At 53.2% G+C, this 16,668-nt stretch overlaps 6 protein-coding genes and 1 non-coding gene across 7 annotated transcripts in view; 4 read left to right on the top strand and 3 right to left on the bottom strand.

The window, feature by feature from the left end:
• VDAG_06128 (isoleucyl-tRNA synthetase) overlaps positions 1-253 on the top strand; it is a gene marked incomplete at both ends in the record, with an annotated part of 3,739 nt that extends 3,486 nt beyond the window's left edge. The window contains one exon of the mRNA XM_009659142.1: positions 92-253. Coding sequence (XP_009657437.1) covers positions 92-253 — 162 coding nt within the window. The remainder of the gene's footprint in view (positions 1-91) is intronic.
• Positions 254-775: 522 nt separating this feature from the next.
• On the top strand, positions 776-891 carry VDAG_20026. Its single transcript, XR_692086.1, has one exon. It is a non-coding gene; the product is annotated as a 5S ribosomal RNA (ribosomal RNA).
• A 1,300-nt stretch (positions 892-2,191) lies between these two features.
• Positions 2,192-5,140, top strand: VDAG_06127 (uncharacterized protein; the record flags this gene model as incomplete). Its single annotated transcript, XM_009659141.1, has 6 exons — positions 2,192-2,259; positions 2,636-2,743; positions 2,842-3,334; positions 3,425-4,576; positions 4,653-4,722; positions 5,079-5,140. The coding sequence occupies 6 exons, from the start codon at positions 2,192-2,194 to the stop codon at positions 5,138-5,140; spliced, it is 1,953 nt and encodes a 650-aa protein (XP_009657436.1).
• A 289-nt stretch (positions 5,141-5,429) lies between these two features.
• Positions 5,430-6,704, bottom strand: VDAG_06126 (uncharacterized protein; the record flags this gene model as incomplete). The annotated part of the gene is made up of 2 exons (XM_009659140.1): positions 5,632-6,704; positions 5,430-5,566 (listed from the first exon to the last, which is right to left on the bottom strand). Exons 1-2 carry the CDS (start codon positions 6,665-6,667, stop codon positions 5,430-5,432), a joined length of 1,173 nt encoding a protein of 390 aa, XP_009657435.1. The 5' UTR covers positions 6,668-6,704.
• An 846-nt stretch (positions 6,705-7,550) lies between these two features.
• Positions 7,551-9,041, top strand: VDAG_06125 (uncharacterized protein; the record flags this gene model as incomplete). The annotated part of the gene is made up of 1 exon (XM_009659139.1): positions 7,551-9,041. The coding sequence occupies one exon, from the start codon at positions 7,551-7,553 to the stop codon at positions 9,039-9,041; it is 1,491 nt and encodes a 496-aa protein (XP_009657434.1).
• Positions 9,042-11,084: 2,043 nt separating this feature from the next.
• Positions 11,085-12,280, bottom strand: VDAG_06124 (uncharacterized protein). Its single transcript, XM_009659138.1, has one exon. It carries the CDS (start codon positions 12,036-12,038, stop codon positions 11,133-11,135), a length of 906 nt encoding a protein of 301 aa, XP_009657433.1. The 5' UTR covers positions 12,039-12,280; the 3' UTR covers positions 11,085-11,132.
• A 603-nt stretch (positions 12,281-12,883) lies between these two features.
• On the bottom strand, positions 12,884-15,031 carry VDAG_06123 (uncharacterized protein; the record flags this gene model as incomplete). Its single annotated transcript, XM_009659137.1, has 1 exon — positions 12,884-15,031. One exon carries the CDS (start codon positions 15,029-15,031, stop codon positions 13,460-13,462), a length of 1,572 nt encoding a protein of 523 aa, XP_009657432.1. The 3' UTR covers positions 12,884-13,459.
• Between the last annotated feature and the right edge of the window lie 1,637 nt (positions 15,032-16,668).

Here is a 16,668-nt window from a genome sequence, read left to right as displayed (position 1 = left end):
CGCTATGCCGCCGACCTCGAGGCGCTGTTCGTCGTGTCGTCGGTCGAGGTGCGGCTCGGCGACGCGCTGCCCGAGGCGCCGTTTGCGCCAGGCCTTCGAGGTCGACGGTGCCAGGGGCGTGGTCGGCGTGCTGCCGCCCCAGGGGTGCAAGTGCTCGCGGTGCTGGCGCTACGTCGCCGAGGCGGAGGACAGTCTCTGCGGGCGGTGCGAGGAGGCCGTCGAGGCGCTGGAGGCCGGCGAGGGCCAGCCGTGAGATGACTACGTGTAGGTTTAAGTGGGAGGACAGGACGTTGCTAGCAAGTCTGCGCCCTGTGGTGTATTTTTATGTAGATGGTTGTGTAGATGGTTGTGTCAATGGATGGTTGGCACTCTTTCGGATCACTGTTCTCGGCTGCCTGTGCTTTGTGTTGTACGTCTCGGTGTTCTTTTCTCTGGTGTTTCGGTTTAAAACTTGGGCCATCACGAGTCTGAAGGGTGGGTTTTATCGACTACTGCAAACTTGATGCTGCTGATTACAAAAGTTGTCGAGCTGTAGACACCACTGCCGCGAAGCGACCACCACCAGCTTCACGCGACGCCTTGCTTCTACAAGCCTTGCCCAAAGGATAACACAACGTCCCAAGTGGCGATAGGAGCACAAGCTCTGCAAAGCACTTGGTGCTCGCCACTTGTACATCCCATTCTTCTCCTACTAGACTTCCACATACCTGACCTCGGTCCTCAGCAAAGCATGGCTCAGCCGATATAACCGCTCCAAACAGACATCTAAGCACATACGACCATACCTATTGGAAAACTTGGGATCCCGTCCGCTCTCCCCTAAATAAGCCAATAAGGGCCGGATCAGTAGTTGGGTGGGTGACCACCAGCGAATACCTGGTGTTGTATGTTTTTGTTTTTTGCTGGGCAAGGGCGGCTGGGGAGGGCGACGAGTGTTTTGTGAGATTCTGATTGCGAGCCTTGTAAGAGTGCCAGAGCGCTGTTTAGAGCAGAGTGAAGACGTCTTCTACGCATAGTCCGCAGGTGATGGAATATAGCTAGGGGGTTGGGTACATCTGAAATCCGGGCCTCCGCAGTTTATATATATACGTTGCTCGTAGCCTGAGCTCTCTCCGACTCCCTGCTCCGTGGCTCCGCAGGGCCGTCGTGGCCGCTTTTCCGGCTGATGTGGCATGGCTTGAGTTTATGAAATGGACCTTTGGTGCCGCACAGAAGATCCTGGTGACTGAATCATAGCCTCCAATATTACAAGACACCGTTGCACTCTAGACAAGCGGATGATGCGAGAACCCAGGCCAACAAGCCAACAGCTGTTGGCCTTGATATAACGGTGTATCAAGACAGCGGTGCAACTCTTGCCAAGGCTTGTGTGCATTCATTGCTGTCACGTGGATCTCAACTCGTCGTGATCAGATGGCGCCGAATGAGTGCTTGACGACTTGTGGACCATAGAAGCCCAGGTATTGTGCAGCGTTCTTGCAAGCTCATCAACTCGCTCCCATGGGTGGTTTCCTGGCGCAGCTGCCATGCCTTATAAGTTGCTCAAGATTATGCTACTCTAGCAGCTCCTGACAGGATATGAGAATTCTGTCCATGTATTCCCTTTGCCTTCCGTCTGGTATTTGTCGTCTCATCGTCCATGAGAAATATTACTGAACGACATTTGATATTGTAAGTTGTCAGCAGCCCAGCGAGCATGGATTCAAGTCTGTTCTCAGATGTCCCGGTAATTTGTGTCACATCTTAGCAGGTACTATCACATCCGTTCATACGACCAATGGGCAAAGTCGAGTCCACGAAAGGACGATGTGTAACCAATGCTTACGCGACGGCCTAGAGCGTCACTGTCTGCAGGCAAGAATGCTCCGACTGAAGGGCTTAGCGATCTCGGCCCTTTCCCGTGATAGGTAGCTGAGCTGCCCTCAACATGCTTTGGGCATCCCAAGTCCTATGGCGCTTGGAAGGCTGACTTTTGCCTACCTGTGCCATGGGAAGGGCACGTCAATGCCGGGAGGTGGGTAGGGCATGAGGATTGACACTCGATCCAAGGCCTCTCTGCCTTGTTTTGCACACCCGCAAGCTGTCGTCATGAGGCCTCCTCTGGAGCAGCAAGATGCCTCAGCCGCACCCAAGCATGGCCTGTCTCTTCCATTTCTCTGTCCCAATGCTAGCCTAAGCTTTCCTTGCAACCATGCACTGCTCACCCGCCGGCATCAAGCACCCATCGACCTCAGCAGGAGGCGATCGTGGGCTGACTAGGTAAGACGTTCTTCATCTGCCGTGGACAATCAGTCATTGCCATCATGTTTTGTTCAAGTTTTGTTTGCAAGCTGGCCGTTAACTCTTCACAGCGTAGCGAATCGACTGGCATCTTCGTAGGATCCATACAGTCAGGCTGTATTCCGAGTCTTGGTCACGTAAGGCTTTCAGGGAGGTCAGTAGCACAACGGCGGTCGAGGTCGCTTGTCGTTGTGACAGTGCCCAAAACCACCGACCATGTTTGGCATAAAGGCCAGCCAGTGCTGCCTGCAAAATGCCGTGTTAGTGCACCTCTGCGAAACTTCGTTTAACCATTCCTCCTTGAAGTCTTCCCATATTCTACTTTGATTCTATACGACTTTCCACCCTCCTATAGCGCATTATGTCAGTACAAGAAGGACTCGTCCTTTCGCAACCGCCAATCTACGACTGTTTCAATGACAGACCCGAGATCGAACCCAACAGTGATATTGCTGGCCTTGGTGTAAGTGCTGTTGGCTGCTAACCTAGCTGCGCCGGCTCAATGCACGTCACGGTGCTTCAAACAAAAGGGCCTGGGCTAACAACTACCTGCGCCTCTAGATCCTTGTCGGATTTCTGGCACCAGCATACTTGGCACTCATCATCATCACTGTACACTATCTCGTGGCCTTTGATCCGAACAAAAATCCCGATCACGGAATGGTTGGTTCTGACCAAGACTTGCGAGATGCAACGACTACGACCAAGCAGAGTGCAGAGTTCAAATCAGCCGGTGACTTCACCGACGAATGCCGTCGCCGAATTGAACTCCGAAGAATCAATACAGCGCCGCAACGAAGTCGACTGTTCCTCTTCTAGCCAACCCACAAGTCTGGGGCTTCGAGAGGAGATAACAATACCACAGAGCGACCGAGACCTACCTGACCACCAGACAGTGTGCAATTACGAGGCCGAAAGCGATGAAGAGTGGTCTCCCAATCCCATTGATCAGTTCATTCTCGGAAGCCGTTTGAGTCGGTGGCTCTTTCCGAAGCGATCGTCGCTGAAGAATCCTGATCCATTCGCACGAGACATGCATAAAGCCTTTGACAATGTAAGACAATGTAAGGGCCGCCAACAAACTCATCCCACCTTGCCGCAATCTGACAGCCTTTTGCATAGTACATCCTAGCCTTTTGCATAGTACATCCTAGCCTTTTGCGACGGTCAATCAATTACCGGCCTTGCGGTTCTGTCCAGCGCCTTCGCGACGCTGGGTGGACCTTCTGGCATATCTGCTTATCACTGGCAGATCGCTGCCCACTTGGCATGGCTTGCCAACATCACGCACCTCGTTGGTCTTACGTTCTTGCGGGACTACCTGCGTCAACGGCCTTTGCATCGAAACGTCCGTCTGGTTCCTACAACAATATCGCTACTGCTTCTTCTTGTTGCGCTCTTCCCTACGGGATGGTTCAACTGGTTGTATTCGGATAGACATGAGGGTGCCAATCCGGCAAGCCCTTCCTCCTACGCTCGTTGTTTTTTCAATGTCCAGACTGCTACGCAGAGAGCACTGGGCTCAAGCGATATGCGTGTCGGCTTTCCGAAAGGCTCCGGCTCTTCAATGGTCTTCAGCATACTTTTTCTGAGCATGAGCTTTGGGATCCGCCTCATCAAGCTATCTCGTCGCGGTTCCGATTTCTTTCGAGATGTGATTCGACGTAACGCTCGTCGAAAGCTGCTTCAGCTCGCCGTGGATACCACGGCTCGTTTTAAGCCAACATCTCCCAGACTGAATTTTGTCCGTCAATACTTCTTCATCAATCCAATCATCGCCATACTCATGACGGCACGCATACATACGGATGTGGTAACGTCAACCTTCTCCGAGGTTATGCTTGCCTGGGTAGCGGTTCTTTGGGTGACAATTCGCATTGTTGCGACTCGAGCCTCGGTGCAACTCGACGAAAATGGCTTTACATTCGGTCAAATCATTGCCGTCTTGCTACTCACTGGACCTACCATTGCTGCCGCTACAGCCGTCTGGCCGCTGTTGACGCGACGTCGTATGCCTCAGGACCGCTGCCAAACCCAGCCAGTCCCTTCTTCATGGCTGGGAGAAGGGTTTGTTATTTGCGGAATGTCTTTCATCCCTCTCCAATACCTTTTTGACGCACACGATCAAATCAACTTCACCATGTATTATCACAAAAAAACGCTGGAGTTGGCTAACAAGTCTATGAGCTACCAAGCTCCCTGGACCTACCTGATCGTGATGACCGTACTGTGGACCACTATTTGGTGCTTAGTTGCTATCGTGCTGGCTGCTACTTTCTTCCTGAATCTGCGCTATGTCAGTATTGTGTACCTGTTTTATAATTCCTCAAACATCTTTTTCTTTATCGTAATGATGAATCTCTTTGGAACAGCTACAAGGTTGGGAGAAGACGTCGCTAGCAGTGATCCAAATGGAGAGCGGAATTCCATGCCAAGTGTCTGGTTCAGGCGTCTTAGACCGGATTTGATTTTCCCTACATTGGAAGGTGTTTTTTTCGTGTGTTGTTTTCTTCTATTCGGCTTGAGTATCTCCAGCAGCAATGATTATGACGGCTGGCTTAGGAGCCTAACCGTCCCTGTTGGTCTCCTATTTATCTACGTAAGTTCTTGCTTCATGAGTTTGATGACGCCTTAGACTATGCTGTGGTTAGTATAGTGTGGTTGCAGTAGAAGTATTTCGCAATAGAGATTCATATATAATTGTCTGTTTCCGCGAACCTTTCTTGTGTTAAGCCTAGTGGTACGATTACAGATTCAAAAAGAATAACTGGACAATGAACTATGTTGACGTGTACCAGGAAGGTACTGGTCTCCAAGGAATGAAGCAGCCGCTGAATTCTGGCCCGAAACACGGACATAGAGTTGCTTCTGCCCTGTACACAGAACTCATCACCCTCGTGCGAAACATTCAACTCACAACACCGTCAGAACAAACTGAACGCACATCTTGCAATGATTGCACTTGTATGGCCTATTCTATGCTGTCCGTGAAGATTTTCCTAGGACCATAGGTTTGACGCCAGCCCTCGCGTTATTTCTAGCCCCCCCCCCCCCCCCCTGTTTGGCTGCCCACACAACGTCCGCAGCATCTTCCACAAGGAAATCCAGACACACCTGCAAAATCATGTCTCAAATGGTGAGATACTCTCTCAAGCATTGGTCAAGGTTTCCCAGCCGACAAAGAGTTTATTTGTCCCAGCTGGCCGCTGATTTAGAGTCAATTCCTCTGTGTATGGCATGTCATATCCCAAACGACCCGAGAGGGCGCGGAATGACACTTCCGTGACTGTAGATGCGGAGTCAGATGTCTAGTCCTACTAAGTCAATAGGGAGGACGGAACAATTGCATACCTGGCCCCAAATAGAGAGATAGTGTCTTTCCAGGACACAGCCACGTGGGCTTTGGTTCTCCAAGGTGATATTTCGAATGAAACTCTAGAGCGTACCGCAATCTAGTACCGGTTCCCTCATTGAATAAATCACGCCCTTGTATTCTCGATGTCTCAGCCACATGACCGATAGAGGCAAGGCCGTATCCTGTGTGTTCAAAGTCTCTGCATGTCTCCTGGGACAAACCGCTGACGTTGAACACAGACTGGCCCTGCCAGTACGTCACGATCCCGGCCTGCGTACTTGTCGTCGTATCTCCCGGTGCTGTCTTTGGAAGATTGCCGTCGCTCTCCAAGTAGATGTAGGCCGGCACCCGGTTGAGAAACTTTGTCATGCCAGCATCATAAACGGTCTGGTCGTCAAGGAATACACCGATGAAGATTGCGGCTTCCGCCATGACAAGATCCCAGTTGCCCATGTAGTTTGGTGCGCCATCTTTGACGAGAGGCAGGTAGACATTACGCAGCATGCCCTCAAACTTTGTGATGCTGGCAGCGCTCCAGCCGGCGTTTGAATATCTGATCAACTCTGCGGCGCGGGCCCACGTTGAAGCGACCCAACCAGACTGCAGTGGCGAGTTTGTGTTGTTGTGTGCCTTGATGGTCGATGCCCAAGAATCCATAAACGTGATGGCCTTGTTTGCGTATGCCTGCGTGCCTGTGACTGTCCATGCCAGGGCATTCAAGTACGTCACCATGGCGTCTTCTCTTTCACCCGAACAACCAACGTCAGGCGTAGAGTATGATCCGCACTCTACTGTTGAGACGGGCTCTGGGGCTGTCTTGGAGGCATAAGGGTGCGCCAACATGGATGTGTATGCTGGAGCCCACGGAGCAACTGACTGTGATACCTTGGTTCTGATGAGCTCTGCTTGTGCTTCGTCGATGAGGATGCCTGGGTGGACAAAGTTCGCTCGAGGCTGGACGGAACCAGGGAGACCCATGGCCAAGTGCCAGAGGGCACATGAGGATAAAACAAGGTAGCCGTGAGGGAGCATCTTAATTATCGAGTTCTGCTCTTAGTTTGTGGTGTGCAATGGGAGGTAGAGTGATGGGTTCCGCAGAGGCCTTTATGAGCACTCCTAGTTCCTGCATCTTGCTTTCAGGAAACCTTGCTTTGCTTTAGGGGCTACTGTTACTATTTGCCAAGCTCGCAAGGAGAGCTCTAATGTAACCTGAAACGTTTACGATTTGTAACTCACTTTAGCTCTCTAGGGTCATCGTGGGGTCCCATGGGGTCCGACTGATGCTGGATGAAGCATTCGAGAGCAACCTCTGTGAACACATTTGGTCGCCATGCTGCTGAGGTCTGACATAACTACGTTACATGACCCGTCATGGTAATAAATCAGCAGATCAGCACGCCAACTGGACCAGGGCTGGATAATGGTCTCGTGGCGCGCATGGAGCATCTATCGTGTGATTGTTATCTTCAGCTGTTCTCGAGTAACATGCTGTTTTGTGGCTTGGGATCGCCGTAACTGTGGCCGAGAGCAGCCTTATCATGCTCCCACTTACTCCGCACTTTGAACGCCTCGGTCCACCTTTTGGTGCGAAGTGACGCCTGGGCAGATATTTTGACATTGCGGGCCCGGCCGTTCGTCCGAGTCCGAACACCGGCTGGAAGTATTCACCCACGACATGGTCAAATTGCCAGCAGCCCGATTATCGCACGGATGTTACATGAAGCTACGTACTGATGGAGAGATGTAACCGCGCTACGGCGATTCGATGCAACAATGCGAGGTTGAGTCGCCCTCTATCATGGGCAAGATGGGTTCGGCTTCGTGTATACAAATAGTTGTAGGCATCGAAGCCGATGGCAATGGTGATTCCTTACCAGTCTCGGCAATCTCAGTCATCACAATTGCCACGCTCATCATGCTCATTCCACGACGCAGTCAAAACGGCCAGGTCTCTCTGCGCCTCTGGCCAATCTTGTTGCTGGCTACACTGGCCTCTGGACGTCCATCTTCATACTATGTCGATTGCGGGGCATCCTCGCCGGGCAACGGCACCGTTGAAGGGCCTTGGAACTCTTTCGATGAACCCAATGAGTTCGTTTTCGCACCAGGCGACACTCTGGCTCTCAAGTCCAACGTCACCTGCAAGGGAATCTTGTCTCCGAAGGGGAGCGGCACCTCGAGCCAGCCCATACGACTGACATCGTACCCAATCGACTCGATCTTGGGTCCGCCAGTCATTCATGCAAACGGAGCCAACTCATCACTGTTGCTCACGAACCAAGACCACTGGCGCATCACCAAGATTGCCTTCACCAACCCGGCGAGCAACGTTGCCAGGCGCCAAGGGATCACGATCCTCGCCAATGACGGGGCTGTTCATTACGGCATCACGATCGAGGACAACACGATCTATGACGTGGCAGGGCAGACCAACAAGACTGGCGAGCTCAGTTCTGACTTTGCCAACTCGGCCGGCATCCTCCTCAGCGCCATCAATGGGAGCCGCTATGACGGCGTAGCCGTTCGGGACAACACGATCAAAGACTGCGGCGGCGGCGCCATGAAGATCCGGCCCGGCCAGATCGACAACCAGGGCAGCAACATCCGCGTGTCCTACAACAAGATGGACGCCTGCGGCGGCGACGGCATCGTCGTGCAGTACTCCGATGCGCCGAGCCTGGACCACAACGTAGCGTCGAACCTTGGCAAGGGCAAGTACCCCTGGAAGGGAGGCAACTTTGCCGGTATCTGGGTCATGGCCTCGCACAACCCCGTCATGCGGCACAACGTCGTGTACGGGAGCATCATGAACCTCCACGACAGCACGGCGTTTGACTGCGACTGGGGCGTTACGGGCACATGCATCGTTGAGTATAACTACAGCCACGACAATGCCGGCGGCGCGTTCCTCGACTGCGACGGCTGTGGCGTCTCCGGAGGCGCGAGGCAGATTGTTCGCTACAACATTTTCGAGAACGACTGCCGCATGATCAGCGTGTCGGAGAACTCGACGCTCGAGTTCTACAACAATGCCATGTACTGCGCCGACAGGGACTTTGAGCTGCAACTGCCGCAGAACGCGACCAAGATGACGAACAACATCTTTGTCGGGCGTGAGAATGCAACCCTGCCTGTGGCCAGCAACATCGTATGGGAAAACAACCTGTTTCATGGTTTGATGCCGCCCACTGAAGACGGGCACCTCGGCGACCCGCTCTTCGCAAGCCCACGCACTCGCGGAAGCACGCTGGGGGCAGGATTTGGGTACAAGTTGCGGGCAGGCTCTCCAGCCATAGGAAGCGGCATTGCGATTAAGGACAACGGGGGTAAGGACTATTTCGGTAGGAGGCTGGGTGGTGCTACGAATCCCAACATTGGACCCTATAGTGGCAAAGGCATCAATTGAACTCACGCGAATAATCGGCATGTCCATTTTGCGACATGCTGGCTAGTCTTGGTTAGACCTGGTTGGTGGACAAACCTATGAAACAGGTGGCATCTCTGGATGAAAGCGCAAAGCCTGGAGGTGCCGAGTGGTGGATTGCAGGCATGCGACATTGGGTAGGAAATATTCAGTCTCGGAGTTTTCGTAGCTGCATATAGCCCGATCTACCAAGCAAGAAACAGGAGGGTCGTCAGCCTCTTTCTTGATAAACGTCGAGCCACGGTAGAGTTACGTCTCCAAAAACTCACCAAGGTATAGACCAGCGAACACCAACGTCCATCACGGGTCATGCACCGCCAAGTGGCCGCACTAGGCAGACAGGTTTCCTTCCCTCACACTACCTAGCCAGATTAGTGCAAATCTTGAACCACGTTCCAACCTCGAATGGATCGAGTTAGCTCCATACAGGCAGAGGGACGGCAGCTGGTCCAGTTGCAACTTGAGGGTGCAGATCCAGTAGCATGCTGCGCGAATCAGAGAGGAGGAAGTGAACTCCTCCCTGGTCTCTTTTCGACCTGTTGTGAGGGCCTAGGTAAGATATGTCATCAGTGACTATTCCAGGCCTAATCATCTGAGATGAAGGTTCCCGTTGGGACGGCGGATTCAAGGCCTGAAACGTCGACTGGGCTGCTTTTTAGCTCTCTTATCGGTGCGACCTAGAGAGGTTGGTAGCGATGCGAGATAAGGAAGCATGCGCAGGATCACCTGATACCTTTTCCGCGGCGCTTCGAAGGAGTTGCTGCTGCCCATGATCCTGCTCCTGAGCTTCTGCCATCCTAGATAGAAGTTTACCGACCGCCTGCGTTCTCCTTCCGGGCTTCGAAGTTTATCGAAAGGGGGTCTACCACTTACTGCATTATAGGCGATAGTGTCAGGGGACCCTGCGGGTTCCCTGCGGAGTCGCCAGCAGGGGGTCGGCCAGGAGGCTAAGGACTACGAGAAACGTATATATAGGCTGCGGAGGGCACTTTAGACTATAGAGGGCTAGAATTCAGATATATTCCGACCCCTACCTATCTACGGACTACTCATAGAAGACCTCTTCACTCTACTCTAAATAACGCTCTAATAGATAGCTATTCGCATATAATACTACTAGCTCCGCTAATCTTAATAAAAACTAGATTTTTGTCCTTATTAAGTACTACGTTAGATAATTTATAATATCTACATAAGTAAGGTTATATTAATGAAGAGTAGCGACTATAGTACAGAGCTATGACCCCTATTATTATCGAGGGACATCAACCTTCGCCGACTACAAGGCCTCAGCCAGCGTCCCGCTAGGATAGTGCTCCTAGAGAATTCCCCGCAAGATGCGAGGCTGACATTAAGGCCATATAGTAAGCAGCCACTAGCCTTAGTACGTCTATCTCTAGGTCGCGGTATCCTGGTAGTCTGAGCCTCTCTGTGATGATTCGGTATGCGTCCTCGAAACGTTGGGCGGTGCCTGCGTGTACCCAGAAGACTTACGTGTCGGGCGACCTGGTCTGGGTGTCGTGGGTATATTGTATGGCGAGCTGCGATTTACTTCTTGGGTCAGCCGTCTGCCCGGCATTGTAGAAATGATACTGAGCCGATGCCGCCGAGGCGGTCGTGTAACCACGCGGCGATGACCGGACGTTCGATAATAGGCCAGGGTTGGGCCGACAGTAGTAGGGGGGACGAAGTTGAAGTTGATCACCCCGCTATGGGACGCTTGCGGGGCTGCGACGACATGGTTCCTCGGTGCCCTGTCTTAGCTCTCGTAAGACGCAGGCCTACATGTATAATATGAGGTAATAGAACTTATTATTGGTGACTAGATACATCGTTATAAGCATAAGTAGCTTCCTATCTGATTGATTTCTCCTAGATCGAAAGCGCGGTCCACACAGTAACAGTTCGTCGAAAATAGACAGTGTGCGCATCCGCGTACTCCGTAGACTGGGAACCTTTCAGAAAATAATAATACCGCGATCCGCAAATAAGGAACTTCGGTCCAATCACTGCCATTTATAACTCATCGTAAACCTCCTTCGTTAAGAGAAGCATGAGAAGTTATTGTACATGCTAACAGTCTTGAAGCAGGTTTCTCCAAGTGGATCCCTCCTTCGCCAGGAACGTCTCACACTCGGATGTGAGAGTGGCTATCTCATGGCCGAGGGTTTCGCGACTCTCTAACTCCCACTCAGCCTTGTGGCATAACTGAACTTCATGGTATACAGCAGCGATAGAGTTGTAATTGCCCTGCCAGCACTTGAGCGTGACATGACCAAAGATGTCATCCTTCTTTGTAGATGGAAAGTCGTGTCTCATCATCTTTTGAATCCTGCTGGGCGCATCAAGCTCGCGCAGTGGAATGTGACCGAAACGGATCGTGTAGATGCATGACGCCAACGCGAACTGTTCGCTAGCTGCGCCGGCTTCAGGGAGAGAAAAATCGTCGTGAAGCTTGCAAAACGGCTCGCTGGCAACACGAAGCTGATGACCTATCGGGACCGAGCTATCAAAGTCGGCCAGGCGAATCTGTTCGTCGCGGGTAAGAAGTAGGTTTGCTGGCCTCAGGTCGCCATGAGCAAGCCCTAGATTTTCGAGCCAGGACAAGGCGTTCGTGATTTGTCTGATCCAGCGCATGTGGACGTTTGCGGATGTCGGATGAAGTGATTGATCATCGATGCGGGTTTCCAATGTCATCTCCATCCGCTCTAAAAAAATACCTTCAGGAACGATGAGAATGCATCGGACAATGTTGGGATGTGGACGCTTAATCAGAAGCTCGTAGACTTCTTTCTCTCTTGTAATCCGTTCGTTGCTCTCCTCTGCTTCCTCCTGTTGCTCAGGCGCGGGATTCTGGAAGCTCGTTGGACATTTGAAAACAATGCGTGGGCTGATCGTGAAGACTTGACCCCCCGCACCTCTGGACAGGAAGTTGTCTGCACAAAGCGATGGAAAAGGGCTCCGAAGTGAGGCAATCATTGCCGGTATAATGAATGAAAGGGAGGGCTATACAGAAAACACGGCCAGCACCTATCGTGTCGGTCGCAGGATGTGTCGATGTAACTAGCGACGGCGCAGATTGCTAGAAAGCAGCTAACTCATGAATAGTGATAGTAGCAGGTGAACGGGGAAGACTCCTATACCTACCGATGTCTTCTGATCTATGGACCCTGAAAGTCGTAAGAGAGAAACGTGAGTTAGTCTGTACTAAAGACGTTCATGATGAGGAGCTCAGGACCAAGTCTAGGGCTCAGAGGGATGAAGTTGACTAAGAAAACGGGCTGCCGTGCAAGAAGCTGAAACCCCGTTAACACTATATTATTTCTATAACTAAGGAAGGATTGACTAGTAAACAGCCCCCTGTTTATAGAAAACAGGAAACCGTATTTAAATAACCAGGAATTAGCTAACTAGTAAGAACTGGCTGGGGCCTACGCAGTTAACCAGGAAACAAATGAGACCTGGAGCCACTAGTACCTAGTACCCTTCCCGTAAGAATAAGGTGCTAATAATACCATGAGCCATGCGCTTGAAAATGGGGTAGCTACGATGGAATTTACTTAGATAAAGTGTACTAGTATGGCACCCGCCTACCCAATTACGACGATAGGTGACCCCAAAACTGAGCTTTATAAGGGCCGGATCAGTAGTTGGGTGGGTGACCACCAGCGAATACCTGGTGTTGTATGTTTTGAACGCTGTCTTTTTGTTTTCTTGGACTATCGAGGACGGCAGAGGTGGTGGGGGATGAGTGGAGTGCTCTCTTATGCCTCTTCACTTTCTGGGTTTTGAAGGAAAATGGAAAAGAAGGAACGGGAGAAAGGCAGAAGGTAGGAAGGCAGATTGTCTGTTCATTGTCCTCAAAGGGCTATCTATCCATAACTTCCGTTCAAAGCCAACGCTCTAGAATAACCACAAAACCCACCAACTCCAGATCGTCCTTCGAGAGCCAAAATGTTTCCCTGGCATGAATGTCTCCCGCAATGCACCCGTGGCCCGTCCGTTTGGCCCCTTGCTGGGGATGATGCCAAGATACAAAGAGGCCCGAACCCCAATCCCCAAATAACCTAACGCCCTGCATAAAAAATCAAATGATCAAGATCCTGACGAGATAGAATCAAAAAGAGAACGGCAGCCCTCAGCTTGCAAACGAAACTGGTAGCCTCTACCAAGAGAAAGTTGGCCGAAGTTGGACTGCTGATGTGAGAAAGGGGTATAGTGGCGAAGCGAAAGATATGGTCGTGTATGTTGTTTGTTCTTTTTTCTAGCGCCAGAGAAAAAAGCCTTTTTGTCATCTGTTTCGATGAACCCGTTCTGTGCATCGCAGTTGGATAGCCCGTACGTTCATATGGAAAACTCCGTCTGCGTTGTGTCCGGACGCTCATCTCCAGGCTAAGAAGCTACTGACGCTTCGATTTGAGCAGTAGCGACTTGAACCACAAGGTAAAGGTTGTCCACGCGCTTTGGGTCTTGCGTTTAGCAGTGCGGCCACGCGGTGGCGTTTCAAATGCCACACCCTGTGCCGCGACGCTCGCATAACCACGGGTTGCAAACGTGGGCACGCTCTTCTCCGACATGGCATGCTGGCTCGTGACAGGGGACAAGCTCGCGCCATGAGAAGCAGCGGCAGTCTTCTTCCTCGTGCGCCGACGTTCCTCTGAAGACCGGGCTCTGCGTGGGAGCTCCTTGAACTCGGCAAAGCTAGCATCGGCATAGGTGGACGCAACAGCAGTATCACTGCGGATGAAAGTATGGTCGTCAAGTCCGTCGTCGAGAGCGGCGGCACGAGCCTTGATGAGAGCCTCGGCAGCGGCCTCTACCTGCTGATCCCGGGCGTCTGACTCGGTGCGGTGATGGTCGCCGCGCGCGCGTCGTTTTTGCTCCTTCTCATCGCGTTTCTGCTGCTTCGCACGCTCCTTGTCTTGCCATTTTTGACGCTCGATGCGAATGCGCTCCTGATGATAATCCGAGCCAAGCTCAGAGCGAGAGCGTAAGCGAAAGCCCTCGAGCGAAGTACGTAAACCCATGGCAGAGGCTGATGTGGAGAGTGAGATGGGAGAGGTCGCTGTAAACGAGTGAGGAGAGAAGGCGGGCGTGCTGCTAGAAGGCGGCGAAGTAGCTAGGGACAATGCGCCGGGCGAGTCGTAGGACTCGGAGAGAAGGTTGAGATCAGAGGTGCTCGAGACATTGGCCAGGCGAGACCCTCCCGATGCGGAGGTGGAGCGGTTCGAGGTGTTGATGCGGAGGGGGTTCTGGTTGACGTCGGAGAGGGAGGATGTGCGCTGGCTGGCGAGCGAGGGGCGTCTGGGGCTACTGTTGCTCGTGTTGGCGGCGGTGTTGGTATTGGCGGCGTAGATGTTAAGGTTATTTTGCGAGAGCGAGCGCGACTGAGGCTGAAGGCCATTGGTAGGGTGGTTATAGCTGTAGCTGGGGTCGAAGTCCAGGTCCTCATCCTCCGTGATCGTCGGTGAGTAGTCGCGAGGGTTGTTGTTGCCCTGCTGTGTGGGCTGGTCCAGGCTGGCGAGAGAGTTGGCGTAAGAGAGGGGCGGCGTCGAGGTCCGCGGGGTCTGCTGAAAGGGGTGAACAAAGCTGCCGCTGCGATAGCCTCCGGGCCCGCTGCCGCTACTCGTGGCGATGCTTGCGTGTGAGGCACCGCTCGTGGACCGGGCATGCGAGTACTTGGATCGCGTATTCGCGCTGCTGGTGTTGGCGTAGCTGCTGTTGTCGAGCTCGGTGGTTGATGTGGTGAAGCTCACATCACGCTCACGGCCGGCACCCCCGCCCCAACCGTGGCTGCCATAGTGTATTTGCTCCTCCCAGGTGCGGTCAATGTCAAGAGAGCTCTTCGCCGACTGAGAGCCCACCTTCTTGAGGATGGGTTTGACGACAGCCTTGCTGCGTGACTTGGTCAACTTGGCAGGTGCGGTGCCAGCCAAGTCGGCATACGACTCGACCACGGCCATGCCCTTCATGTTGTTGTGCCTGTTCTGAATGCTGTGCGTACGCTGTCTCGCTGTGCCGGGGGCAGTGGGTTGAATGTGGGTGGACGGGTGACGTCCAGGTGTTGACACGGGGCGAGAGCTAGGACTTGGCACAGGGCACAGGCGTCTGGCCTTTCGAATACATTGGAGGTTGTCGCGGCAGAGAAGTGTGTTGCGTAATGTAGACTGGGTTTTTGGTGTTTCGGGTTTGGGTTCGGCGGAGTTGTTTGGTGTTTTGACGTTTTGCCTGTCAATGGGAGGGGGTGGTAGCGCGAGACGCAATATGGGGTGAAATCTGGGGTCGATCGATCGAACGATGTAGTGTGTGCCGGAACGCCGTGTGCGTCTGCGTATGCGTTTGCGTACCGATAGCAGTTGCTGCTGTTGTTGTCACTGTTGAAGGGCTGTCTGTTGCCTGGTCGAGGACAAAGACGGAGGAGAGACCTGGTGGTTGTAGAGCAGAGGATCAGAGTAGGAGGGGAGGAGGTAGGAAGGAAAGGAAGAGGCGGAAGAGAGATGGAGGTTGCCCCGTCGGGAAGGATGGCATGCACCTCACCAGCCAACCGAGCGAGCGAGCGAGCAAGCAAGCGGAGAGAACAGGCGGGCTGAGATGGGGTTACTGGGCACTACGAATAGGTACTACCAGGGTACTAGGTGCGAGGTACTAGGTACGTGCTAGGGGACTAGGGACTAGGGGGGAGGGGGGAGGGGGGAGGAGGTGGGGAGCAGCGCGCTCAGAGAGCAAGAGAGTCAAGAAGGGAGATGGAGGGTACGACGACACCAAGGACACCCACCTACCGCAATGTCGGGTAGTGCGGGCGCGGCGGTGCTGCGGGACCTTCTCCGCTGAGCGCTGCGAGGAAGGTGCCAAGAAGGTGCCTCGCCTGTGTGCTTCCTTCCTGCTTGCGAGGCTTTGGGCTGCGTGCTGCAAGCAGATTCTGGTTCCTCTTTCCTCCTCCTCCTCCTCCTCGGTGGCTGACTCTAAGGTATGTGTCGTGCGTGGCCCTTTCCCTCTCGATCTCGTTTTCCCTGACAACGCAGCGCAGGCCGCCGAGGATCGGTTGGCTTGGCAGGAGGAAAGCAGCGATGGATGGCAGGAGCGACACGACACGGCGGGCACGACACAGGCAAGACAGGCAGGCAACACTGGCAGGGCCGGCGCAGAAGCAGATCAGTGCTTCCGGTGGTGGAGCGGTGGCACGTGGGGGGGAGATTGCTGGGGAGATCGTGGGAGGGTCTCAGCATGGGAAAGGCGAGGGTCTCACTGGATTGACAGCATCGACTGGAATGATAGCCCGTCGCCCATTTCGCTTTCGTCTGGGCCATCATTTCCATGTTTGAGAGGCCTCTCACTCACCTTGCACCCGTACAACTCGAGCTACCCGTTACCGTGACCCGCGTCCCGTCTTCGTCTGCATCAGATTGAAATCAGCATCGCGAACATGACGCGCGCGACCAGCCTGCCGCTGGGTCAGACCAAGGCATGATACAGCACAGCACGGCTCATCAGCATCATCTTCATCTCCATCCTGGAAGACCAGGAGGAGCCGCTCCTCATCCCTGCACTGATCCCCGCCGGCGACGTCAACCGTCAAACATCAGGCGCCGCCAGGACCACCAAGTGAACC

This window comes from Verticillium dahliae, genomic scaffold, assembly GCF_000150675.1.
Source record: "Verticillium dahliae VdLs.17 supercont1.13 genomic scaffold, whole genome shotgun sequence".
NCBI classification, from domain to species: Eukaryota; Fungi; Ascomycota; class Sordariomycetes; order Glomerellales; family Plectosphaerellaceae; genus Verticillium; species Verticillium dahliae.
This window is presented reverse-complemented; position numbering and strand designations above follow the sequence as displayed.